This window comes from Necator americanus, chromosome V (genome assembly GCF_031761385.1).
Source record: "Necator americanus strain Aroian chromosome V, whole genome shotgun sequence".
In the NCBI taxonomy this organism is placed as follows: Eukaryota; Metazoa; Nematoda; class Chromadorea; order Rhabditida; family Ancylostomatidae; genus Necator; species Necator americanus.
Window position 1 is genome coordinate 34,579,527 of NC_087375.1, and position 27,007 is coordinate 34,606,533.

The following is a 27,007-nucleotide window of genomic DNA, read 5'->3' on the forward strand; positions in this document are numbered from 1 at the left end:
TCCATACAATATTTTTTTTCTCTCGGATAAGACTTTTCCGATCCTTAGCTTTTCCGGAAAATCCTCATAGACACGAAGAAAATAAGTGAAAAATATCTTCTCAACAATTTCTACTACTTAATATGTATATGTATTCATTTTTGTATTTTATTTTTTACTTTCATCTTTAATTATTTCTTTATCTTTCGTCTTTATGTGTCTTTTAGGTTGTTCAAGTGATTTCTTCGCTTTCCCGTGGATTTATATTCAAAAATTTCATCCGCTTCACACAATGTTAATCCTAAAATTTCAGTCATGCATATAAAAGCTGTAGTATTCGATATGGGAGGAGTCTTGGTGCCATCACCGATGGAATTTTGGAAAAGTAAGGATTTCTTTTTTTTTCCTAGTAAACTACAGAAAATCAATCAAACATTGAATTATATGCACTTAAATGTTCATTGATTAGCTGATAAGAGCACAACGTCCCCTTCTTTCAAGCTCATTAGTTAGGAACTACATGAATAAACAAATAAATAAACTAATTAAAATTGAAAATTTAAATCGTGCAGCACCTAATGCTTAATGTAGGTGGCGTTGAAGATATTTAAATGAAACAATAACTTTCCCTATGTTCTTTTGCTATTTTTAAGAGTTCTTAATGCTGAATTAGAATAAATAAAATTAATTAAAGTAAAGGCAATAAATAAATAAAAATGCTTGCCGATAGAAACTAAAAATAAGACATATGATAATGAAAACCATGTGAAAATGAAACCTATCGATTCCGTTGATTGGCTTCGAATATTTTGACATCTACTAAAAAGACAACACTTCATGGATTTCTCCATCAGAAACTCATCCAGAAATTCGGAGCCACGCGTTTCGTCCGCGAATGATTAAATGCAGTTTTGCCCTCGGCGAAAGTGCACTCAGCGTTTCGTTGTAAATCATAAATTCGACTTGGGACGGAATGCACTTAGGCCGCGGACGATAGCGGTGGATCTGGCGCCAAGGATTTTTTTTTCGTCTACCAGAGAGTCGCTCAGCGTTGCGCCTCAAGGCAAGTCTCGATAGTGGGCAGCTTAAATTCTAACCTAAACGATCTAAATTCCAAGAGAAATTAGTTCTAACGTATTTTGTTTCAGTTTGAAGATATTTTAAGTCATCTTCTTATAATCATACGTTTGTATTTACTTTTATTACCATTATTTGCGTTAATTTATGTTTATTTTTATTACTATATTATTAATTACTTTTATTTATCAGTCTTATTTACTGTTATATTTATTTAATGCATTTTCTTTCAGGCTTGGAACTGAGCCAACATTGCGATGCGAATTCCTTGCTATCCACATTAATCACCTCCCCCGTCATCGAACATTTCGAATCGTTTGAACGAGGCGAAACGACTGCAGAAGATTTTGACCCAATTTTCACACATTTCTACAATAAAAAAGTACATATTCTGATTTATTTATTGTTTACTTATTTTTATTTTTATTCTGTTTTGACCGTTGACCGTTTTTGTCATTTTCTTAATGGTGCACTCATTACCTTTTCTTCCAGCATGGATCCACCGAAGAAATTATCCCACTTTTTTCATCGATTATAAAACGTCTTCCTGACATCGCCGTCTTTCCGGAAATGTTAGATCTTATTAGGGTAAGTTATCAGCGTGGGAATAGAACTGTGGAGCTACTCAAAACGAGCTGATTCCAGGATCTTCGATCGGTCGGCTGTAAAACAGCACTTCTAACCAATAATTTCTACTCGGATCGAGCCCGACTTCATCCGACAATCCCAAAAGGAATTGAAAAATATTTTGATGTTGTCGTGGAATCGTGTAGAGTTGGTATGCGGAAGCCGGATACTGCTATATACCGTCATGTCTGTGAGAAATTGCAGGTAATGTCGTCCGGAAATATTTAACCTCCAGAATTTTCCCTTACATTCACGTATGACAGGTGAAACCTACGGAATGTATGTTCCTGGATGATCTTGGACACAATCTGAAACCGGCCAGAGCTATGGGTTTCACTACGATTAAGGTAAAAAAAATCTTGAACCTTAGCATATGAAGTGCTCAGTAAGTTCACTACTTCAGGTAACCTCAGCCTCCAAGGCTGTGGCGGAGGTTCGAGATGTCCTGAAGGAGTTGTTTGTGTTCCCATCGAACACAAGAGAATGTTTACCAAGTTCGTAGTTAATCAATTTATAATTAAAATGCATGGCAGCTGTAATTAAGCATATTTAACAAAACCCGTTGTATTTATTTTATTTTGTTTTGCTCTGGAAATAAATATAATAAAATATCAACAAAAAAAGAAGTGGGTTGTCATTGTCATATTTGAAATCACATTTCACAATTAATTCATCTGCAATCAGAATTTCAAGGATTTTCCCTGAGAGACTTTGGAAAAGATCACATAAAAACTTAAATTCCCCTTTTCCTTCAACTTAAGTTCGAAAATCCTTGTTCAATTAAATAGCTAATTAATTCCGTCAATTAATTATCGTAAATTTATGCAAACTAATCCCGCTATTATTTTCTTTCAAATTCATTCTCTTAGATAATCGCTATTAAGTAAAATGAGGTTCCAGTTGCTATAAAGTTTCAATTTTAATTCGTAAACCTACAAAAACTAGAATTTTTCTGTAAGAAATTTTCTGAATTTATTCTGTTAATTAATTGCTATAAAGTAAAATAATTCCTGTGAAGTTTTTCATTCGAATTTTCATTCTTACTTTTTTTAATATTGGGAAATATTAACTTCACCTCGAGTTTACTCGATTTTCCTGCATTTTTCCTATGGTCAATGCATTTCCCGAGTGCTTGGGTGAAAAAATCTCCCTAATTAGAAAAACACGAACTTCGGCAATTATTTTCCTCGCAAAATGCATTTTTGACCCACAATTTCGGCCAAAAACCCTTATGCGGTGCAGGAGGAACAGCTCAATTGAATTTATGTTTTTATTTGTTTGCACTAAATTAGTTTTCTCGAAAGAACATTTGCATAGCAGAGACATTTTCAGGAGAAAAGCTTCCAGAGGACAAATTGAAGCAATTCTTCCAGAGTGAATTGGGCTTAGCACAATCGGATCCCTTAGTTGTTCGTCGTTTTCGCCATGGACAATCAAATCCTACCTACTACATAAGGATAGGGTCCAATGAATTTGTTCTGAGAAAAAAACCGGTATATTTTTTATAAATATATTTAATTTTTTCTTCCGATTATGCTTTTCCTCCCAAATTTTTTTTTGTTATTCGGAAAATTACAAAAAGTGCCTAGAAAAGTAGGGTCTGAAAATTACTACAGTATAATCATTAAATTAAGGAACAACGTTTGTTCGATACTTTAGACATTCACTTTAGACATTCATTGAATGGGTTCGAATACTCGAATTCCGAATGTTCGACTCTGCAAAATCCTAGCCTCGTTCAATGATATTTAGTTTCTATGTTTTTGAAATAATAAAAAAGTTTTTTTAACGTTAAAATCACTTCAAAATCACAATAATTTAGAGTGGACATTTGTTGCCGAAAGCGCATCAAATCGAAAGAGAGTATGAGGTGATGAAAGCTCTTAAGGACATGGTCCCTGTCCCAAAAGTGATAACCTACGCCGAAAAGTAAGCGTTTTTTCCGTAAAAAAAACCATTCATTAAAAAAAAACAAATAAAGCCATCATAAAAAAAAATCAATCATCATCAAATTATAAAAATCGAGGAGAAAAAAGAAACGAAGAAAAACAAAGATTTGACATTTTTTCAGTGTGCTCGACACTCCTTTTTATCTTATGGAATACACACATGGTCGAATTTTCCTCGATCCAACACTACCTGAACTCGAGCCGAAAGAAAGGAAAGAGATTTACGATGCAGCATTAAAAACTCTGGGAAATATCCATACAGTGGATTGTGCTAAGGCTGGGCTGGAAAATTATGGACAAAAAGGTAATGAGATTCTAGGGCACCATCAATGTGTCCAGAAGAGAAAAGAGTGGAAAAAATTAGTGGATATAATTTTTACAGACGGATATATGGCAAGAAATCTGCAACGATGGGCCAGAAACTATGAAATGGCGAAAACTGAAGAAATCCCGGAAATGCAACAACTCTTGGAATTTTTACAGAAAAATTTACCGAAGGAAAGTCAGCGATGCTCATTGGTACACGGTGACTTTCGGTACGTAAATTAAAAATCAAATTAGATATTGAAAAATTGAACTGGGAGTATTTGAAGGAAAGAAATATATAAAAAAATAGAAATATAAGAAATATATGCACGTCGTGGTTATCGCAGGAAAACAAGAGCATAAAAATAAGAGAAGATGTCCAAGAGTAGAGGAAAAGGAACAAGTAGATGAATACAATTGATTTTTTTTTAAATTTTTTAAACTTTTATTCACAAAATCGTCTAGACCTCTATTAAAATGATGCGAAAATTCATAATTTTCATTTCAATTTATGAATTCATAGCGGGAAATTAGGGGAAATTCGAAGCACAAGAATGACTGATCACCGGGATTTCGCATTAAAAACGTCGATCTGGAGTTGAACTCTCCAGAACTACCTCAACACGGATAGGAGTTTTCCATGTAGAGCGTTGCTGAAGTGGATAGAAATCCTTGTAGGGTGATTTAGATGGTAGGAATTTTTTGGGGGAAAAAATAAACACCAGTGACGTGATTCGACTAAACATTGTCAGAACTCCGGAACCGTTATCGATCACCCGGGCTGTTCTCGAATTTTCGAATGAGGTCAAATTGGAAATCTCTATATGTCGATCCCGAACCAGACCATTCTTGACCATTTTTTTAAGGTAAAATAATTTTTTTAAAGTAGTTACTCTCAGGTTGAAATAGAGAATTTGATGATATATGATTAATACCAAGATGATACTAGGTATATAATATGCTGTGAAAAGAAAATAATGTTTTTTTTTTTCGGCAATTGTGCTCCTAGATCACCATACGTCAGTGAAAAAGGGAAGAATAATTTAGCAGTGATTTTCTGGATGGTCGTATGTCAATTTAATGAAAATATTGATTTCTTCTCTAATCTTCCAGGATCGACAATCTTCTGTTTCATCCGAAGGAGAGTCGTGTAATCGCTGTATTGGATTGGGAAACGTCGACAATCGGTGATCCACTCGCTGATCTCGCAACATTTCTTTTCACACATTACATTCCTAACCGGAATAAGGTACTGGATAAAAATAAATTAAATAAATTAAATAAAGGAAGTAAATAAACATGGCTTTTTAGCAGAAAAAATAAATAAATAAAAAAGACAAATAATGATAAAAAAAATCATGTAGAAATGAAACGCTATACACCTGTTGATTTTCCTGATTCCGTTCGAATAATGGATAATATCTAATATTATAATTTCTTTGAAAAAAAAAACTCTTCTATCTATTTTCCCGCAAGAAATCATATTTTACATTGTGCTCTACTACTGTAACTTTGAAAAATGTAGGATTTCTATCATGATCTTGAGTTTTTTTTTGAAATTTTTAGACCTTACGGCTAGAATTTTCAACTGTCTTGAGATTTTGAGAGACCATACCTATAATTTTTTTCCAAAAGAAATACCAAAACAAAAATGTACAGTAACCATTCAAATTAAATATAAAATTAAATATAAACATTAAATTAAATATTTGATGGCGTTTAATCGACTGTAAACACAAAAATATCCACTGAACCGTAAGAGGAAACAAATTACAGCTGTTAATTGGAATGGGACATCTATCTGATGTGGATTTTCATCGCCTCGGTATACCGACGGTCACAGAAATCCTCGAAAGATACTCAGAAATTCGAGGAATCCAACCAATCGACCACAATGAATGGGTGTTTTACGTTGCTTTTGTTTTCTATCGGTTTGCAAGTATCGTTCAAGGTTTGTAGAATTTTACAGGATTTTTTCTTTGGATTTTGGTGATTCCGTGTTTTTCAAGGAGTCTATAAGCGTTCATTGATGAAAAATGCTTCATCGGCCGAGGCGTATCAGCTTGTCGCAGTTCCAAAGCTTTTTGCGATGAATGGTCTGGCGTTCGTCAAAAAAATGCAGCATATTGACAAAAATGGTGAGTTTTTTTTAAAACGCAGTCATTTAAAACGAACGAGGAATTTGTGTGATTTTTTAAATTTTTTTTTGTGAGGAAAAATGTAGAAGAAATGTTTTTAGATAGGAAAAATAATTTTTTTTTCAAAAGATAATTTCAAATCCGGGGGATGCTGATATAAACTAGGCTGCATTAATCGAATCTGTGGCAAAAATACATCTTAGATCTACTGGCTGTCACTCCACAGGCATTATCCGGAAAAGCTAGGAAACTCCATAATCTTGTCAAGAGCATTGTCTATGAGGAAATCATCCCGATCGAATCCGAAGTATTAGCCTATTACCAAGGTCCAAATAAGTGGATACCTAACCCTAAACTTGAAAAAATTAAGGTGAACATGAATTTTCAATTGATTTTCTAAAATTCTCTATGTGCACATGATTTCAGGAAAAAGCCAAATCATTAGGTGCATGGAATCTTTTTATTTCGGAACATGTGGACCCAGATGGACTTTATGGATCCGGTCTTAGCAACGTCGAGTACGCGCACATCTGTGAGGTAATGGGGAGGAGTATATTTGCGGCTGAGGTTAGTGCCAATCATATATTTTCTCCTTTTTTCTCTCTACCTTTGCGGACAACACAGATTGAACCTCACTTGATTCAAACACAATAATAACATTTTATTTTCTTCTCTCCACAATTTTTTTGAGCAGCAAAACTCAGTGTATGCTCTCCAATCCACATATCTGTGTGGATAATTTCACGTATGTCAGTTTTTGACTCTCCAAAATTCAATTTTTCAGGCAAATTATTCTTCAAGTTCCAATTAAACACGCCTCAAGTAAATGCGGTTGGGGGTTTTTTTTGAAAGCCTACCGATTTAGTTGAAGATTTTCGGTAGGGTCGCCAAAAATCTCTTGACTAAATTGCTCGGTTGGAGAGTTCAGCTCCGAGTTGAGGGTTGGAATGGTGAGATGGAGGTACTAGAACCTCTGCCGGTTGAAGTTATGGGCTAGTAGTTTGTGTTCAGGTTGACTGAAGCACGCTCAGCACTTTTTCAGCAGGTAGAGAGCAGTCGGTAAGAGGTTCCGCTGTGACTGTACAATCAATGGTTCAATACCTCTCTAGTCCCAACCAAGGTCTTCACTAACTGGTTATAATCGTAGCTATTTTCAATCCGGTAGTAGTTATTGGGTTGGGGACTAAGTTCGTAGCGTTTTTATATTTTCTTTGTTTTACACCAATTTTTTTTTTGCTGTTTGACAAAGTTTATAATATTCATTCGATAGAGCTCTTTCTGCTCTACAAAACTGTTTTAATTGTCTTTTTGAGTAATTTAATTTTTAATTAATTTTGAGGCATAGAAATGGAGTATCCGGGAGGTAAAAATCAACATTTTCGACACCTGCTCTTCTTCGCTTTTTATCGAGGCCAAAAAGCTGCTGAAGCAGCCTGGGACATTTGTAATGTATACGGGGAAGGTGTCATAGGCGAGTCTACAGCACGGAAATGGTTTGCAAAGTTCAAAAATGGCGATTTTAACGTCGACGACTCGCCTCGTTGCGGAAGACCTTCTGACGTTGACGAAGAGCGATTAATCGCACTTTTGAAGGAGAACGGTAGCGAAACAAGTCGTGAATTGGCCGAAAAATTGCATTGTAAAAAAAATTATTGTTAATATTAATGATTTTTGAATGTCCTTGATAAGAACGCTACGAACTTATTCCCCAACCTAAAGTTACAAGCCCAGTTTCATGATTCCAAGTCCAAGTTCCAAGTAGCTTCATCTGCACTCAGTAGCTCCATTCTGAAACGATTCTGAATTGAAGTCCTGCAGTGGACGCATGCTCGCAGGAACTGATCAAAACCGTGGATTTTATCCACCATATCCATCTCTTTTTCACTTTTTAGCTTCCTTTTTTAGCTTAGAGAAAAGAAAAAAGGGCTGTCAGCCAAATTCTACAATTATAATTCAGGTGTTTAATTGCCAAGCACCAGACACTGGTAATATGGAAGTTCTGATAAAATATGGATCACCTGAACAAAAAAAGAAATGGCTCACTCCGTTGCTGGAAGGTGAAATTAAGAGTTGTTTCGCTATGACTGAACCAGATGTGGCGAGCAGTGACGCCACAAATATCCAGGTAGGAGAGCTTTCATTCATCTCACAGTGATTTCTGTTCAATTTACGCCGAACAAAATATAGGGATCGATCGTTCGAGATGGTGACGAATATATTATAAATGCAAGAAAATGGTTTACTAGTAATGCTGCTCATCCACAATGTAAAATATGCATATTTATGGGTCAAGTGCTCGGTCAAAAGGTACGATTTTTCGTTTAGTTTGGTTGTGAAATTTTTATTATTTTGTTCAGTAAAAATTTAGAAAAAAAAAACGTTGCACTTCAGAATTCCTGCAGTTCTTAAATGGGTACAGTTCAAAAATTTTATCTTTACTTAATTCTTTGAGCTCAACTCGAGACAGAAATATAAATAATAGTACAATAAATAATAAAACAATAATAATACAATGAATAATAAAACAATAACAATATAATAAATAATAACATAATAAAGGAAAAACAGAAATGAATGTAGTGCACAGAAATTCCTTTTTTGAATTTGCGAATTCTTTTTGAATTAAAATTAAGTTGTTCTAAAAAAATTATATTCAATAATCGTTCAGGAGACCGTTTTTGTAAAAGTAAAAAATTGTAAAATTGTAGAGGTTTTTTAAATAAAATATTATTGGTCCCATGGTTCTGTAGGATTAGAAGTCACTCTTTGTTTTCCAGACATCTCGTCTAAATCGGCACTCAATGTTATTGGTCCCGATGGATCAAAATGGTGTAACAATCGTGCGAAATTTACCTGTATTCGGCAGCGATGATCCTCCTTGTAGGTTACTGTAAAATTACATTGAGTTAAATTTTTTTCTTCATACATTACACTATAAAATTCTGCAGCTGGCCACTGTGAAGTCCTTTTCACTAATGTACGGGTTCCGGTTACAAATATCATCCTTGGAGAGGGTCGGGGCTTTGAAATCGCCCAAGGACGACTTGGGCCAGGACGAATTCACCATGCAATGCGATTGATCGGTCATGCAGAACGTGCAATTCAAATTATGAGAGAACGGGTGAGTGGAGAAATTTGGAGATTTCTTGAAAATCGTAGCTGATAATTCATTTTTTCCCCCTCCATTTTTCTTCATTTTCTTCATTTTCTTCATTTTTTCTTTCCACCGCCCATTCCTCAGAACGATGGGATTTTGTTTTTTCGTTTCAGATATCATATCGTGTAGCGTTCCGAAAAACTCTGGAAAAATTCGATTCAGTTCGAAAAGAAATAGCCAGGTCACGTTGTGAAGTGGAACAAGCTCGACTATTGGTGTTGAAAGCTGCACACATGATCGACACACGTGGTCCGAAGGTTAGGATTATTTTATTTATTACCTTATTAAAGGGAAAATTCCGGAACTTACTGGATTAATATTACATTGTCGAGTCGAGCAATAAATAATTTTTTCGTTTTTTTTCGATATCAAACTTATTTTTAATTTTACTTACCATAAAGGCGGGATTTACGGATTAGTCTTCCTTAATGAATTCGCTTTTTTGAAAAAAAAATTCAGCGGCTAGATCCATCCAATTTTTGTTAAAGAAAATTCCACTAAAACAGTAAGAACAACAATAATAATGTTTTTAGAAGTAACAACAGCAATTTTCCGATGACTTTTCATTTCGGTAAAATTTCACGGATAAAAATAATTAGAAACGTAGGAACGAAACGTGAGGATCAAGAAGAATAACGTAAAAAAGAAAGGACGTAAGAAACGTAAGATACGTAAGAACAAAGCATCAGAACCAGCTGAAGCTAGAACAATACGCTACCAACCACTGTCATGTCATCCACGATCACATTTCAGGAAGCACAATCCGAAATCGCAATGATCAAAGTGGTTGCACCAAACATGGCACTGCGAGTGATTGATCGATCGATTCAAGCGCTTGGTGGACGTGGTCTCACAGCGGACACCCCACTTTCATTTTTCTTCATTGCGGCACGATCCTTACGGTTAGCTGACGGACCAGATGAGGTTAGATGAAATCGATAATCCATAAATGACTAATCTATCCATGGCCCATGACCCACGGGTGGTGCAAAGGAGGCGGTTTGGAGTCGACTCCAACAAATGAGCTCCGTTAGTCCACTTCGGGAGGATGCAACGTTCCCTCGCAACCTCATGGGTCCAGAGGACGGTAACCTGACCCACGGGTTCTAAAATGTTTGCACACACACAGTAATAAGAAAGAGTCTCTTGACTCCGGAAGAACCCCAAGTACGGTAGCGTGAGGAAGAACGGGGTTACACGAGTCATTTAGGTGATCCAGGTGATTCGTGTTACGTTTCCCTAATTTTTAAGAACTACATACATAGAACACTTTCATTCTTATTTATTTTATTTTTAATATTATTATTATACTTCATTATTACTACAATTAATTTCACAGATAAAAAGAGAGATAAATCGAAATGTTTGTTAGTTATTATTAATTAGTTAATAAGTGTTTAGGACAATTTTTTAGGTTCATCTGGAAACAATTGCTAAGGAAGAACTTCGAAGTCGGCTGTGAGACACTAAAACACTAGTTGTGATCTTTTAAAGTGCTCTTATAAGTGTATTCTTTATTGTTTTGTAATAAATAAAACTTTAAAAATAATTTGGAACCTTTTTACTGTAACTAACCGTAAACTGTAACTGTAACTCACTTCTTCTTACTGCTTTCTTACTCTTATATCGATTCTTTTTTTGTTTAATAATAATTGTTTAATAATTAGTAGAAATTGTTCTAACATACACAAATTTTATTCTAACATTTATTCTCACTCTAACAACACCTTCTGGAAAAATTCCAAAGCAGAAAGGAGAAAGTAAAATGCTACGAAAAAATCGTTTCAAAAAACCTTCTATTAATACAAATTATTCCTGAAATTTTGGACATTTTTAATAATATTCCCTCCAATAAGAGAGGTTCAATCGAATAGCAATGTTCTGAATCAGATATTTTTCTGATTTTTAATGGATTCTACGGAACAGCGTAAGATATAAGGAAGATGGATTACAAAGAAAAAAAAAAGAAAAGAGAAAATTCATTCATTCATGAATTTTCCCATAAACAACGGATGTCCGGATTTGGTCACAATAAAAAGGAATGGATGATTGGCGAAAAATCTTGCATTTCTCGTCAAACTCTTATAGGAGAATCTGAAACTTGTAGCACCTGCTGCTGTCGTTAATTCCTCGTTCATCTGTAAAATATTTCTTTCCAAATTGTAATAAAAATAAGCACAAAAATCTCGATGATATTTTTTTAGAAATAAAGTAGATCAACTACAAATGGATACAACGTAATCAGAGAATTTGTTTCTACAGGTAACGCAGTATTGCAAGGACGCAGCGGCACTTATGTTGACGCAAGCGACCGCAACGCGTCTACATGAGTATACACGTGACGCACCGCGCAGTATCATGTACAAATCAGGAGTTCTCGATCAAATTTGTGAGTTCTTCTCCCATGGTAATAGCTAGGGCAAGTGGTCCAAAAAATACTGAGTTCAAAAAAATTTAAAATTTAAAATTTAGAGTAAAATAGAATTTAAATAGAAATTAATTAGGAATTGAACAGTGCAGTTGACTTTTTAGCTGTACTTTGTAGGGAAGTTAAATACAGAACCGCCTCAAGGATGTTAGGAGGAGGAATAAGGGAAAGGAAGAGGAGGGAAAAAAAGACGCAATCACACACAACACACAAAATCCTTACTTTAATTTTATTTACTTCATATTTTATTCTTTTTTTTATTATTTTATTTCTTCAATTTATTTCTGATTTTTTACACGCAATTGTATTTTTCAGGGCAAAAAAAAAACGGTAGAAAAAAGCTTACTTCAATAAGAGCCCTATGTGTAGCATCAGAAATTTTTAGATTCCTTGTTTTGGTGATTCCAGAGAGATCCGCGTTTTCGGAGAACAAATCGATGACACCCATTGCCATTAAGGATTCTTTCAGTTCAACGTTTTTATTCAGTTTCATCGTTGGTACAGTGATCTAAATTTCTCACAGTAATCAATTTTTCCCATCCAAATATTGGAAAAAAAACTACTTAACTATACCGTAACTGAAGTATTTTTAAGTTGAGAGAGCAAATTTTGAATTGTGGTTCCATTTAGATTATGGAGAAGTTCGCGAAGTCCAAATCTAAAGAAAAAAAACCAGAATAGCAATATTTAATCAGCGAAAAAAAAAACAGCAAAAAAAACGGGAATTTCCCGAAATTTTACCTTTTTTTGGGCAGAAAAATATTCATTGCATATGCGGGATCCGTGTAAGCTAAGGATAGAACCTGCATATCATTGTTTTCAGTGTAGGATCTTCGTACATTGTACGCATTCATAAAACGAATCTAAAATCAAGTTTAATTCCAAAATTTTCACTTATTGATTTTATTTTAGAGAAGATAGGAAAAAAAACAATGCAGATTTGTCCGGAAATCGGTCACGGAAATCCCCCGCAAAATGAATTCTAAGGTTACGGTATATTTTTGTTATCGGAACATTCCACCAACAATACCCGCTTAGTTCTTTGTGGAGTTTTGAAGAATTTGGCCATGAATGACTTTTTCCTGGAAAATTTGTCCTTCCAAACACCTGAGAAGTAGATTGCATTTAACAGGAGTGAATGAGCATCTAAATCATACCTTTTTTCTTCAAATACAATGAGTTTTTAAGCGATTTCCGAAAAATTACCTCTGATCGTTCTTTCATTAACCATTGTCTTGATTCTTCCTTGCGTAGCATTACTAACAAAATTATTGATGACCTGAAAAGGAATTTTTTTCGACTAAATTGTATTTTCTACAGTATCAGCCAAGTTTGTTGCACACAGATGCACGGTACGGTTCGTTTTCTACAGGTTCTCTCATAACAACTTCTTTTTTACTTTGTTCTGACCCGCTGCTGCTGATTTCACCTCAGGGAAAAGAGAAGAAATGGTTAGGATCTCATGCAGAGTGACCTCTATTCACCTTATGATAGAAGACGCTCCCCTTTTCGCGGGAAAGAGGGGAGGGGAGGGGGGAGCAATCTGAATTTTTCTTTGAAGGTCCGTAATTTCACGTAATGTAGGCATTTTCGTGTTTTCCATAGAAGTTCTTTCTGAGACAAAATAATCTAATTCTTCAGTGGACATTCGGTGTAATCTTCCTCATGGGAAAAATTGAAAAAATGCTGCAGTGACTTCAAATTTATGATAAAAATTTGCTACTACCCTAAAAACTACAGCCAGTTACGAAAAAGCTAAGCTGAAAACATAGAAGAATAAGTGGAAATCATGGAAATGTCAGAATTTTGAAAATGTGGTAAATCTGTGTGCAAAATCGATCGCTTACAGTAACCCGACGTAAAATTGCAGAAAATACCCCCATTTAGGATAGCGCTGTGGTGGAACTCCACGCAGTGACCATTCAATCTCGTTTTATCACTGGGGCAGGGCACCCCAAACTAAGATAAATACTTCAAAAATTTCTTTAACTTTACAAGTACTGTATTTTTCTACTTCAAAAACTCTACTAACCACGTGGTCGCTGCTTCCTTTAATCAAAATAAACTCGAAAATTTTTTTTAGAAGCCGGTCAACCGGGCTCATAATAATATTTGAATTTAAATTAAATTAACTTTAAATAAATAGAATAAATTAGACAACAAGTAAAAAAATGCATAATAAGTTGAAGAAAAAATAAGAAAATGAATGAAAATACACATGAATTCAACTATACCAACTTCAGCTGATTCTTTCTCACGTTTGAAATCAAGAGAGGTGCATTGTGCGGAAAATTTCTCTGTGATCCGATTCCGGTATTCTTCGTTAATTTCATATCTTCCACTGTAAAATCCAAATTTTCTCGGCTATCAAAGAATATTTTAGGTTAGAAAAAACCCTTATTTCAAAGAAATACTGCTTAAATCATATTATAATCTATGCCTTACTCTATAAAAAATCCATTTGCAACTAAGCTTTGCAATCCGTCGTCACCTGTTTTTCCAACTTCTTTTGCTAAACGAGAATAGTAGCCGATAGTATTTTCATCCGATCTGCCTTAATATATCATAAATTTGTATAAGAAGCAGTTCGTGAAGTGAAATTAATGTTTACCGTGGGAAATTACTTTATTGATCTGTGTTTTGGTGTTTCCCTTTGATCCTATTTGGACCATCGCCAAAGCGAACAGCACAGATAGCGGTGAGACCACACTGGGCTGCATGACGGGTGGCTGTTGAAGCAGCTTTAACCCGAAATCCGTTTCAGCGGCCAGAATCATGCTTGAATCATTTTCTTTTGTGAAATTACGATGTGACTGTAGTAGAAATAATGATAAATAGTATTAAAAACTTCTAAAACTACGAAAATAAACCAATTTATAACAAAAAAGCAGCAACATCTAAGCATTATTACTTCTTTGTTAGAAACAGCGTCTCACGGAACTGGCGATGTTGGGATCTCTGTGGCAAATATAGAGTTTAGAGCGTAGACTGCAACAATGAGCGTGGTCTCGCTTAATTCTCCCTAATCTTTCTGAAAAACGACGTGGGAAATGGCGTTTGTCCCTACGAGTGTACGTGAGAACGCGCCACACTTGCGAGCACGATCGACCAGCTAAGAATCAATTAATTCTCCCCAACAATTCATAAAAGTTAGACCAGTGAATAGGTTGTGGAGAGAACTGAAACGCGTTCAATGGCGATGGCACGTTCGAACGTGCCTCGTAGGAAACAAATCGGTTCCCACGCCGTTTTTCACGACGAGGAATTCTATATTCGCCCACGGTGACCCCAAAAACCATAGAAAACGTGTTATTATTATTATTATTATTATTATTATTATTATTATTATTATTATTATTACTATTATTATTATTATTATTATTATTATTATTATTATTATTATTATTATTATTATTATTATTATTATTATTATTCGTGTTACGCTGCCATTAATTTCATAGAAGTATCTTATTCTTAGATCAAAACACCGCATGCTAAGAAAAAGTGCAAAATGTGCTCCCACCGATCTGTGTTATCCATAACAGATCTCGTTCAGTTAAGATTTCGCAGCGAAATCTTCGTAGCCTTGCAACAAAGTCTTTGTAGAATTTCTCTAAAAAAATAATTAAGAAATTGGTGGAAGTTCTTCGTAACTGAGGAGTGGGGGAAGCGCTTTACGGAGCGAGAAACGTGCGGGATTCACTCGTAACATCTGAGATCCGTCATTGAAGAGCAAGGCTTTTAAAGTAAAACCGTCCGGCCAAGAAAAAAATGTGCATGAATGTTGTTTACCAACACCTTTCGGAATACTAATTAAAACCGTTCATCGCAGAATTATGAATGTTCAATCTTGTATGAATCATCCTCTTAATATTAGTTGTTTATGGAATAAGTGATGAATCCGTGGTTGTTAACGTTATTTTTCCCGTTAACGCTTCGACTTTCTTACCACTGCTGGAGCTTCAAAAGTTAACGGTTTCGAAAGTCAGCAGAAATAATCCAATCTTCTAGATGTCTCCTCTTTAACGAATGCAAAAAAGTCCAAAAATATGAGGAATAAGGTTGAAAATAACAATTCCTTTGGTATTATACATGATAGAATAATTTGTGATTCTATTTATGCTGCAAAGCATAAATGGGCCGCCCACGTTATGAGAAGAATCGACGATAGATGGAGTAAAAGAACGCTAGAGTAGATCCTAAGAGATGCTAAACGCCCTCGAGGGAGACCGCCAACGAGATGGGGTCACGTGTTCGCTACACGGATGGACCAGGTGAGAGTTTAACTGGCTACGGCTGAAGGACCTCGTAAACGTCACTCACGAAACTTGAGAACATCTTGGATGACAATGGCGAGGGAACGAAACGAGTGGAAGGGTCCCACGTCCAGTGAGAACGGCCCATCTAGGTATCTAAGTAAGTAAGTAACTGTATAAACTAGGATTTGTTCAAAAACCTCAATGATTCCAAATTGCAGTCATAGGGCACGCGTTTCGTATCCGGTAGAGGTTGCGAAACTTTAGCCTTTATCTTTTAGACTTTCAAATCAGAGGGAAATATGAAATCCGTGAAATTTGAAGCGGTAAAAATAGCTACAAATCACCTTCTAACCATATTTGATGAAAAGAATCATGGATATCTGAAATTAGAGCACGGAGAGCGGGAAACCATCAACAAAAGATTTGCACACTTCTGTTGCTACTCTTGCCCACAAGTTTCCTTAAAGGTTCTTTAAGAGAAAATAATACGTATCCAGAAAGACTAAAAGTAGAATAAAAAAGAGAAAAGCTGTAAAGAAAAGTTGATTGAAAATCATGGATAGCTAGTCCACAATATTGTATGCAATGTAAAAAAAAAACAGTAAATTGTTTGGAGATAGAACATGGAGTACACAATATTATGTTATTTCACCTCCTATTTGGTTGAATTGGAGGTAGATAATGTAAAGAAAGACGGCAGAAAGAAATTTAAATGGATTGGTAGGAATGTCACGTTATTCAATGGGAATAAGCAGGAATCATTTGAAATTCAATAAGCCGTTCATATTATAGGACCGATTCAACCTCTAACGGTAGCATTACTCGAATACGAACATTTTTGATTCTTCACACGAAAGTGGTAAATCGTTTTGAGTGTAGAATTACGAGGATGAGCACGACCGCGCTCAATTCTATCAAATTATCCTAAAAAAATAGCGTGAGAAACGACGTCATCGGTCGAGACTTCCTACCAGGCACCTAACAACGTGTCACGTATGCGAGCGGACGATCAGTGGAATATAGGAACGGCAACCCTGGGGAGTTGGTAGACGTGTGATGGTGAAATCCCTTCACTTGGAAATACTTGCCATGTAGTAATAATGGAACCGTGAATCGGTTTCACATCGTGGGTTTGCTTACTGAAATTGAAAGTGAAATTATTTATTTGTTTATTTATTTCATTTTACATGGCAATCCATGTGTCTACGAATGGAGTATACAACGAACAAATAGCACAAATAACACCAACAAAGGAATGCTTAGTAATGAGTACATATACATGTTGAGGAATAAAAAAAGGACAAATTCACTGGCGTTTCAATCCACTTGGGATGCGCCAACGCATTTTACTGGATTTCATAGTCGTTGAGGTTTTGGAAAGTGTGTTGGCCTATACAATGACGTGCGGGGGCCAGCTGATGGTCAACTTAGTCGATAGTCCAATTTAACAACAGCAGAAATTGTTAACTAACTTTATTACGGCTGATGTTTCGGCGTCATCGCCTTCGCCAGAGCCTGGAAAGTTAGATCATTTGTGATATATCCTCTCAAATGCCTCATCCAGAACAAGTCATCATTCCCTAAGATGCTACATCCAAAATCGAAAGGATGTAAGCTGGCTCTGTATCAAGACCTTTGCGGGTTTTGATCTACGGGGTCGTTAGTATTAGCGAAGCGATTTGTTCACGCGGAGGTCCGCTAATATCACGGCAACGCGGCTATCTTGGTAAGTACAACGCTTTGGACTCTTTTGGTTTCGATTTTGGATGTAACATCTTAGGGAATGATGGATGACTTGTTCTGGATGAGGCATTTGAGAGGATATATCACAAATTTTTGGACCTGACTTTCCAGGCTCTGGCGAAGGCGACGACGCCGAAACGTTAGCCGTAATAAAGTTTGCTAACAATCTTGGCTGTTGCTAAATTGGACTTTCGACAAGTTGCAATCTCTATGCCAAGATTCAAGGAAAGTCGAACTTTCGTACTCCTGGTCAACTCAATGTTTTTATTCTCGCAGACAAGTCTGGTGCCGATTTATCGACCCCGGAGGGATGAAAGGTTTAGTCGGTACTAAGACGATTTCGAACCATCGACCGTGTGGCCTGCGCCACCCCGGCCCTGATACATAGGTTACTGGATACAAGCGAAGAAACCTCTAATTACTTAGTTGCTTAAGGAATCTATTAACTGCTTTCTCAAATACTGAAAGTAGGAGCGGGTATTTCTTTGCACATAATTGGGCAGTCTGAGTGCGACTCTTACTCAACGGGAATTCCGGGGTCAATATAATTCAGGACGTCGCACCCACGTTCCAACTCGCCACGCGACCATGGGTTGAGAATTTCTAGAAGACGGATTCTACTCTAAAGGTGAAAATCCATGTTGTGGGAAAGTTTAGCCGTTGGACAACAATCACCATTTTTTTTGTAAAATGACTTCACAACAAATGCACATTGTGAATCGCGCCATTGGTCCGTAATTACTAAATAGGGAGTAGTAATGTCCTGAAGGATGCCAACCTGTCTACCAACCGCTCACGGTAGTCACTGCTACATTTTAAATTTCCCGTTTCCCTTGGCCACTCTGTACTTGTGATCCGCATCTTCGACTGTATCTTTTCGTGGTGAGAACCCAGTGGTGCAGTAGTCAATTTCGTAACATTGCTGTCTGACATCGGCAGTTCCACCGTACGTTGTGCCGTTTTCACCCGACTGTACTCGCCAAAAAGGTTGTACAGCATTTTTGTTCCAGTTCAACTTCACTTCATCGCTTCGTATCGTCTGTTGATGATCTTTTTTGTTCTTGTAAATATTTCTGGTGCTTAATCCGGAACGTATCATGAGTGCTAGGATTCAGGTTATGAATAAAGCGAATAACGTCATTTTAAATCAAACTCCTAACTCTTTTAGCTGCAAAATACACGTTTAAGAAACCCTTTTGTATATTTATGGTGGAGAATACGAGCAAAGCTCACAGTTTGTTAAAATTATCCTAGCATGAACGAAGCACCTTCTGGAATTCATGGACACCTAATCGACAAACTCAACACTTTTTGCGTCCGGAGAGCTCTAAAGCGAAGAGGCCTCTGTCGGATTAGAAAAGTGCTAACTCTGGAATCCATAGATTATCCTCCATTGGTGATTTCGAATAATCTAACGGAGTTAATAAGCGTAAGATACCTGGAAGAAAAGTTTTTTTTTCGATTTTTTAAAAAAACTTCTCTACATTTATTAACGCATGAGATTTTGAAGAGGGAGAAAAAATTTGCGTGAAATTTTTGCGAGGCAAACTTTTATTGATATCTACCCACTATAGCAGGAACATAAACATCAACATGGTCCAGAAATCCAAGAACGGTGAGTTTATTTGTCATTTTTAGTTATTTCTATCCACTCTATTTACAGGCAGGTAAATATAGAAAAAGAGTAAATGAAACATGAATCATTGAATTAAAGGCAAAGGTAATACATCCGTCAAAATAATGATTAAAATACATTTTTTTTTGTGGAATGGAACAATAAATGAGGAGAAACGAATAAAAACAATGCTGAGGAATGCGCCATACGAATAATTTGTCTTTTATGGATTTGAAAAAGGCATTCATCTTTAAAGAAAAAAAAACATCCAGAAGGCATTAGTGATTGGTTTTACATACAGTGAGCGACATGAACATTTGGGACGAGGTCCCATCCGATAATTTGTTCGATGATCAATGATGTTTAAAAGCGTAACACACGACTCCGTTATTCTCAGTTTGACAGTACATTTCACCTCGGGACACATATGTGAAATCTTCCTTCGAACAAATGACGGAGAAGTATCCTTAAATGACAAAGTGGATTTATTTTAGGAAACGTTTTTTTCTGGAATCTTGGAATTTTTTAATGGATTTACCTCCAAATTTCTCCTCTGCAATTCGTTGTATAAGACGTTTGGCTAACGATGGTGTTTTGTGTGAAACCTTGAAAAAACAATTTTCAAAGTTTTTTTCCCCAAAGATCCCAATAATTTGTCTTTTTCTTGAAATGGAAGAAATTTCCTAGCTAAGCTTCTTTCAACGCTTACCTTGTCCATGACTTCTTTAAGTTCCTTGTTTGTGCAGCGTGGATCTTTAGCGACCTCCGTCCTGCCCTTTTCAGTTTTTGAATCCATTCCGTTCAATTGTACGGTTTTTGCTGACTTTGCAAAGAACTGAAGAAAATCTTGATTTTTTTTTTATTTCCATGATTCCTCTGCTACAAGTACGGATGTGACAGTAGGAGTCTGAAGAGATTGAGGTAGTGGCTGCGACACAAGTCGAAGCGGCGGGAGGGTCCCGTCGCGCACCTCGGCTGCTGTACTTACTGTGCGAAGTGGTCGAAGTCTACCTAGGGGCGGTGCCCGGAACTTATCCTCAAGCTACGATTCTGAAACCTGAAGCCCTCAAAAAGCCTTTACCCCACGGCCTCCGCACATACATATAGCTCCCATACATGTAGAGGATGTGGGCCAATAAATTTCTTATTTCTTTCAATAAATTTCTTATTTTATTTCCAATAAATAATTGTCCATGCAACCTTCTCTGGATACTCGGACTGTCGAGATCTGTCTAATAAAAACGAAATGGCTAGCTAACCCTTCTAACTCCGTGTCCACAAGGCGCAGAACATCGACCACAACAATCGTTGACCGGGGCGTTATAGCGTGGAGGTTGAATCAAAGCTGAAACTCTCAATCTAGAAAGAAGGATTTGAAGGATCTCGGTTAAAGGCTCGTATTTTGATGTTAGTTTTTTTTTTCGTGAGGATTCGATGTTTACTTCCAAAAAAAAAAGACGAACTCGGCAACGGCTGTGGAGGAGGTGGCGGATGAGTGGCGTACGTAGGTGTGTACGGTATCATATAGCCTCGTGGCATGTACGGTGCAGGACGATAGTACTGTGGTGTCATAGCGCCGCATCCTTAAATTATTTGAGGTAAGAAGAAAAGTTGAATGTTTCCTAAATCTGGTTGTAAAATTCATAAAAGGACATTTTAGGGAAATTTCAGCTAAGAATATTCATTAAATAATATATTAATAAATAAAGTAGGGTACGACATCAGAAATACGTAGTTTTTTCGTTTCTTTTCGTTCTCCACTATCTACTCTCATCCGGAAATATGAAAATTTTTGTCGTACCCTAACGCTTTATCCTGGCCAAATGACTAAAATCCACATTATCGTCACCGATGTGATTAAGAAAGGGAATAAGAGACCAGATAGATTAATTTTTGCGCGTTTTTCTTCCCAAGAAAATATCCTTACCGGCTTGTGGTAACGGTTGAGGTCTATAAGCTACTTGGCGTGGTACGTATGGTTGATAGACGGCCGTCTCTCGGATGTACGTGGACGCGGGTGAAGCCGTGGGACTCTGAGTACAGTAATTTTGAAGAATTACGATATTTCGGTATTATAATATTTCTCATATATTTTTTTAAAACCAGAATTGCTAATTTATTGCCATACTACCAACTTATCACTTCTTATTTTGTTTATGTTGTTTCTTTTCGTTATTATTGTTATTGTTTGTTATTTGCTATTTACAAGAAAAAAAAAACACTTTAGATGGATAAGATAAGAAAAGATAGAAGAAGATAGATTGGATAGAAAAACAACCAAAAATTCCAAAAAGTAGGTATTTTTAAGAATTGTAAATTTTTTATTTTGTCAATTATTTTTAATTTATTACCGAATTTTTATCACATCCCTCTTGCGCCTCTTTCCCTTCTTGCGTTTTGAGAAGAAACTTACGGGGATTTTTTTGAATTCAATATAAAATTGTACTCTGGAGTTATTTTTATTTAAATGTGAACACTTTCAGGCAAAAAAAAAACTAGAAAAAAAGTATTATGATGCTGAAATCAGAAGTAGGTGAATCTGAGGAACTAGCTGAGCTGATCGCGGATCAAAGGGCAAGGAAGAAGAATATCTCGTCCGGATCCCAAGTCCGTCAATATCCGTAGGTCAGAGATCTGGATATCAATCGAGTAAATTAACCAATTCAGGGTCAATTAACTGCTGTAAATACTTTTTTTTCCTGTAACGATATAATATTCCAGGAAATACCATAAAAATGTGAGGCTGCATGTAGCTGAGGTAGGATTTTAAGGATTTCTGGAAATGTTATTAAGAACCGTGATCTGTGACCACGTGACCAGAGATCGGAACATTCTAGAACCATTGGAGGCGGCTCCTGTTGCAGCGCTGACTGATTGCAGATATTGATGTTTTTGTTGTTATTGTTGCTTATTAACTTATTGCTATATTATTGTTTATTGTTATTATTCCTCAGAAGCTTTATTTATTGCTATGTTAAGGTTTTAGTGTTTCGCTGTTTTTTTTTACTGACTTTTCCGATTATTTCGAATTTTTTTTTTCAAAACTAAAAACTAGTCCTTTTCCTCGATAATTACGAACGGCGGCTGTGTTGACATCCTCATTATATTCTTACTGTAATTATTTGAAATCTAATTGTGTATTTAAATTTAAAAGTAAATTTTTTCTTCGTTTCTCTGTTCCTTCCTTTGTTCTTCCTTTGTTTTTTCTTAGAAATGTGCTCTGGCAAACTCGACTCATTCACTACTCATGGATTGTGTTCGTTACCTCAACGGCAGAAGCTGATTCCTCAGATAAAGTAGTCTTGAATTCTCCAATCTTCTTGTCAATGTCTTCATATTCCTCAAAGAAAAATTAACGTTGAAAATTCAGAGCGGGAAGTGTGAATGAGCGGGTTTTGCCGCGTAGCTTTGAGAAAAAAAAATATTACAGAAAAATTTGTTTTCTCTCTAGAAAATTAGCTTTTTGCTGAAATAAATTTTAATAGACAACGTTTTTTTTTAAAGTAATTATGTAATTTTTTATACCACTGATTTTGGAGCAGCGATTGAGGCTGTTGTGATCTCTTTTTCCACTCCAGCAACCACCTCAGCTGGAGGTTGAGTGTAGGTGTTGGCGGCTAAAAGGAGGAGAAAAATTATTGAATGGAGGATTCGGGGTCATTGCTCAGTACCCCATGGGGTAAACATACCGTATCCATGGTTGCTGTGTCCACAGCCTTATACATAACAAAATAAACTCACTTCTATAGTAATAATCAATAGGTTGAGGTTGAATTACGGGTTGAGGCAAAGGTTGAACGAATTGTTGTGGTTGTACCATATGTTGCATGTATTGGGCTTGATAACCACCACATCTGGATTGATATCCGCATTGGGCTTCGACTCGGGTAATGAGGGTGACGATAGTGATCAGAAAAATCCCCATCGTCTTGCTAGACATCCTGATTTTCCAAATGTTGTGGAAATTCCTGAAAAATTTCAGTTATGGTGGCAAAAAAAAGAAAAGGAAAAAAAAGACACAGAGGCAACACACTCGGGAGGTTCAGAGATTGTTTCGTGGTAAAAATGTTGGTTGTACAAGTAGTAGTTAGATGTTAATTCCTTAATGATCATCCATTAAGTGCACATCAATCAGAGATGTGAGCAAAGTTTGAAATTTTTGCCGCGCTGGTCGTTTTCTTTTTCTGAAGAGGATATGGAAAGTTTTGCAAAAAAAAAAGAACTTCTTTTCGGTTCTTTTTTTTTGAATTTTTTGAACATTTTTTTTTCGAATTTTCTTGGATGCTACTGCACAATATTTGTTTATATAGATTTACTTATATGCGTTTTTTTCTATTTTATGCTATAAGGGTTGTTGACAATTCGTAGTTTTTAGTTTCTTAGTTTATTATAAATAGAAATTTGGCCATTTTTTAAATTTTCATAATTAGAGGTTTTGGTGTTTTGAAAAAATTGAGAAAAAACGTTGGAAGGGACACAGTTTTGTGTAATTTTTCAATTCTTAAGGCATTTTTTTCCACATATGAGGGTTTTTACAAAAATCACTATGTTATACTACTATGTCATTCCATTATTTATAATATTATTTCATATATATTATCATATTATTATACATAAATTCTGCAGAAATTTTTCAGATCTAAAAAGTACTTGTTGTTTTTTATTTGGATTTAAAACAAAAGAAGATAGTTCCAATGTAGAAACAGATAAAACGGATTCCGTAATTTTCTTCTGGGATTTTTTAAAATTAAGTGTTTGCGGGCAGATCTTATTCCGCCTTGTTTGGCCTAGTGGTGTTAGCTTGATGGTTTTTAGGTTTGAAGGAAAAATTTTGAAGGCGACAAGTCGAGGAATTTTCTGATTTGACAGTTTAATCGAAATAATCAGCATCTGTCCAAGAACCGGTGGAATTTCTCTTTTTGTAGGAGAAATTTTGTAACTCTGAAATAAAACTCTCCAGTCGATTCTTATGTGAAATGTTTGAAAAGATGCGGTGAGGACAGACAGTCGAGCTTGTTTGAGCGCAATTTGGACAATTAAATGAGGCTGGTTTTTCGTTGTATGGGTGAGAGGAAAACCCTTCAAAAGTTCATATGACCCTCTCGGCGCTGGGATATTTGAGCAAAAGGAGTTTTCGAAGAAGTTTTTGCAAATATAAATCCTCGGAAATATAACCTGTAAAAAAAGAGCGCAAGAGGAAAAACAAAGAAACGATGGAGAATAGGGGAAGTGGAAAAAGATCTACCCGCACAAACGTAATTTTGAAAAATCCCGGGAAAAATTACAGGATCCGTTTTATCTGATTCTACATAGAAACTTTCTTCTTTTTTGAATCAAAAAATAATTCTTCGGTTGAGAAAAACGTTTTCTTTGGTGCTTTTATAGTTTTATAGTAGACTCATTCCACATGATATCTGAGGATTTTGATTCATAGTTTTTTTTCTCCGCAAGAAAAAAAGATTTTTTTTCCTCCAAAATCTATTATCTTGTTAATAAAATCCACTATTTTGTGGATCTTTCGATGGCGAAAGTATGACGATACGGCAATAGAAAAAGGTGGATGTGAAACAGGTCGTCAGAACGACGTCGAAGCAAATATGCACGGGCGCGATTCGATGGTTTTATACGCGATGGTGGCCACGATGAGGTGAACGTCGTCGCGGTTGGCAGACGGTTAGCTGCCGATCACGTCGCCGAGCTGCTCTCTACACGCTGTGTACGTACGTACGTCATCCAGTTCTGGGCGGCTAGTCGGATATCGCGCAAATCCGTGGCGTTTGTCGAAGATGAGCTCTTACGAAAAGCGTTTCACTACCATACCATTTGAGAGGATAATTACAGTGTGATGACTTCGGGGGGTCGACTAGCGAATATGTACCTTCGTATAATTGTTGGATTAAGGAAGTGAAAGTCGGCTAGCAATCAACAGACATCGGGTGGGTTGTGAGAGCATAAACCTAAATCCTCAATCCTCCCGGGTGGAGAACCGCAGAAACATGCAGAGATCATTCGACATCGTCGCTTCGACGTCGAATAAAATCCCTATTATCCACAAATGGAAAATTGTCAGTCAACAAAAAGATTTTCCTGCACTGCACTTCCATTGTGTAAATCCTCAGAATTCCGTGAAGTACAATGGGGGGAACATGGGGACATTCAAAAAATTCACAGATAAATCCTATTCATTCCATATGTGTTTAATCCTACATGGAAATGAAACAAGGTCGACAGTAACTCTCAAAGGTCATTCACGGCGGTATTGTTGTGCAGCGAGTTGAAAACAAATGAAGGAATAAATAAAAAATAAATAAATAAATAAATAAATAAATAAATAAATAAATAAATGAACACCCTCAAAAGAGTTCTACTCATCACATTTTACAGGACATATTCCCTTAGAGGCTATATTTAGCCAAAATATGGTATGTTGTCCTTGATTTCCTTGCCGATAATCCCGAAGGATCCCCGAAAATAATAATAATAATAACAAATAAACAAGCAAATAAACAAGTATATCCCTCAAAATAGTGTTAGATCCCACACCGTAAGCAGTTCCGTAAGCACCTTTAATATCGTTAAAGGTGTTAAAGGAAACGTTAGCCAGAATAAAGATCAAGAATAATCTCGGTTTTGCTTGAAAAGTAGTACACAACCTTTAATATCCTTTAATAATATTAATATTAAATGAAGAAGCCATCTTTGTTCACGGATAAAACTTCAGGGATAAAGTAAAATTATTACACTTTATTAAATTATTTCTAGTTTCTTAGGCGCAATAAAAGTAATGTAATAGTAAGTAATAGTAAAAGTAAAATTGTAATGAACTAGAAAACTAAAAGAATACTCAGCAATGATTTATCGAGTTCACTTTGCAGGATTTCTAAAATTCCTAGTTTAATTTCTATGTAACTTTTGCCAATGTTTTTTTCCAACCTCCAGCCACCCAGCAATAGTTTTTTTTTCTTAAAAAAAAGCGAAGCCTGATGATCCCGGAGGGTCCTGAGACGACTCTCTGGCGATTAATTTCGGGTAGCATCTTGTGCATATTCGCGTCTAACACAATGTCTAATGAAGCACTGGATGAATCGCTGGACCTGAACCAATCAGGTACAAATTTCCAAAATCATTCCTTACTGTAATGGAATTGTATCCAGTATTCTTTCATGCATCTGTAATTTAGCAAATATTCGTTCTAAAAGGTTTTTCTGATTCTAATAGAGAGCCCCATGTTTTTTTTCTGGAAACATTGGGAACATTCATCGCGAAATATGTACGCAAACACTATACAGGAAATACTCGCATAACACCTTCAAACGTTCCGAACACTTCTCGTTTCCGATGCGAACAAATGTGGTAATATGTTTGACCAGGAACCAGTTCCGTTCGATGTTCGACTCGATTCAAAAACTCGTTTAAAGATAGCACAACCCCATTTGGAACAAATTCAGAACGATCACGCAAAAAAAAAAGTTTTCGAAAAAAAAATCGTGAAAATCGGGGAATACGCATGGATTCTAGCCTTTCTGACGGAAAAGGTTAGGTTAAAACAATGGAACCGTACTCAGACCGTAATCCGGTTACGGTATCTATGTGGGTGATGCTGGTTCGTTTTTTTGAACTAGTTTGAGACTGAACTGAGTTTGAACTATATTTTTCAACTATGACGTTGTGAATAGAAATATTTATTTATTTGTTTATTGAAAACACCTACAGATGTGCCATAAAACAA

The 27,007-nt window shown here is 36.1% G+C and overlaps 4 protein-coding genes across 5 annotated transcripts; 1 reads left to right on the plus strand and 3 right to left on the minus strand.

Moving 5' to 3' along the window:
* Window positions 1–294: 294 nt before the first annotated feature.
* Window positions 295–10,695, plus strand: RB195_016110 (uncharacterized protein; the record flags this gene model as incomplete). Its single annotated transcript, XM_064207122.1, has 22 exons — window positions 295–364; window positions 1,290–1,438; window positions 1,549–1,644; window positions 1,702–1,887; window positions 1,947–2,030; window positions 2,087–2,177; window positions 3,016–3,176; window positions 3,506–3,612; window positions 3,755–3,936; window positions 4,015–4,168; window positions 5,052–5,187; window positions 5,715–5,889; window positions 5,948–6,076; window positions 6,280–6,446; window positions 6,503–6,643; window positions 8,034–8,201; window positions 8,264–8,383; window positions 8,854–8,956; window positions 9,025–9,197; window positions 9,347–9,490; window positions 9,987–10,157; window positions 10,648–10,695. The coding sequence occupies 22 exons, from the start codon at window positions 295–297 to the stop codon at window positions 10,693–10,695; spliced, it is 2,955 nt and encodes a 984-aa protein (XP_064063003.1).
* A 517-nt stretch (window positions 10,696–11,212) lies between these two features.
* RB195_016111 (uncharacterized protein) lies at window positions 11,213–15,201 on the minus strand (the record flags this gene model as incomplete). Of its 2 annotated transcripts, XM_064207124.1 has the most annotated exons (10): window positions 11,213–11,371; window positions 12,008–12,169; window positions 12,235–12,319; window positions 12,403–12,524; window positions 12,692–12,807; window positions 12,868–12,940; window positions 13,900–14,002; window positions 14,107–14,215; window positions 14,273–14,439; window positions 15,185–15,201. In XM_064207124.1, 10 exons carry the CDS (start codon window positions 15,199–15,201, stop codon window positions 11,213–11,215), a joined length of 1,113 nt encoding a protein of 370 aa, XP_064063004.1. The 2 variants fall into 2 exon arrangements, with proteins under 2 accessions (XP_064063004.1, XP_064063005.1); XM_064207123.1 differs by lacking the exon at window positions 15,185–15,201 and having other exon boundaries at window positions 14,273–14,438.
* A 3,270-nt stretch (window positions 15,202–18,471) lies between these two features.
* On the minus strand, window positions 18,472–18,762 carry RB195_016112 (uncharacterized protein; the record flags this gene model as incomplete). The annotated part of the gene is made up of 1 exon (XM_064207125.1): window positions 18,472–18,762. The coding sequence occupies one exon, from the start codon at window positions 18,760–18,762 to the stop codon at window positions 18,472–18,474; it is 291 nt and encodes a 96-aa protein (XP_064063006.1).
* An 869-nt stretch (window positions 18,763–19,631) lies between these two features.
* RB195_016113 (uncharacterized protein) lies at window positions 19,632–23,218 on the minus strand (the record flags this gene model as incomplete). Its single annotated transcript, XM_064207126.1, has 9 exons — window positions 19,632–19,744; window positions 19,817–19,883; window positions 19,988–20,113; window positions 20,538–20,623; window positions 20,742–20,861; window positions 21,206–21,311; window positions 22,544–22,618; window positions 22,804–22,895; window positions 23,020–23,218. 9 exons carry the CDS (start codon window positions 23,216–23,218, stop codon window positions 19,632–19,634), a joined length of 984 nt encoding a protein of 327 aa, XP_064063007.1.
* Window positions 23,219–27,007: the final 3,789 nt, after the last annotated feature.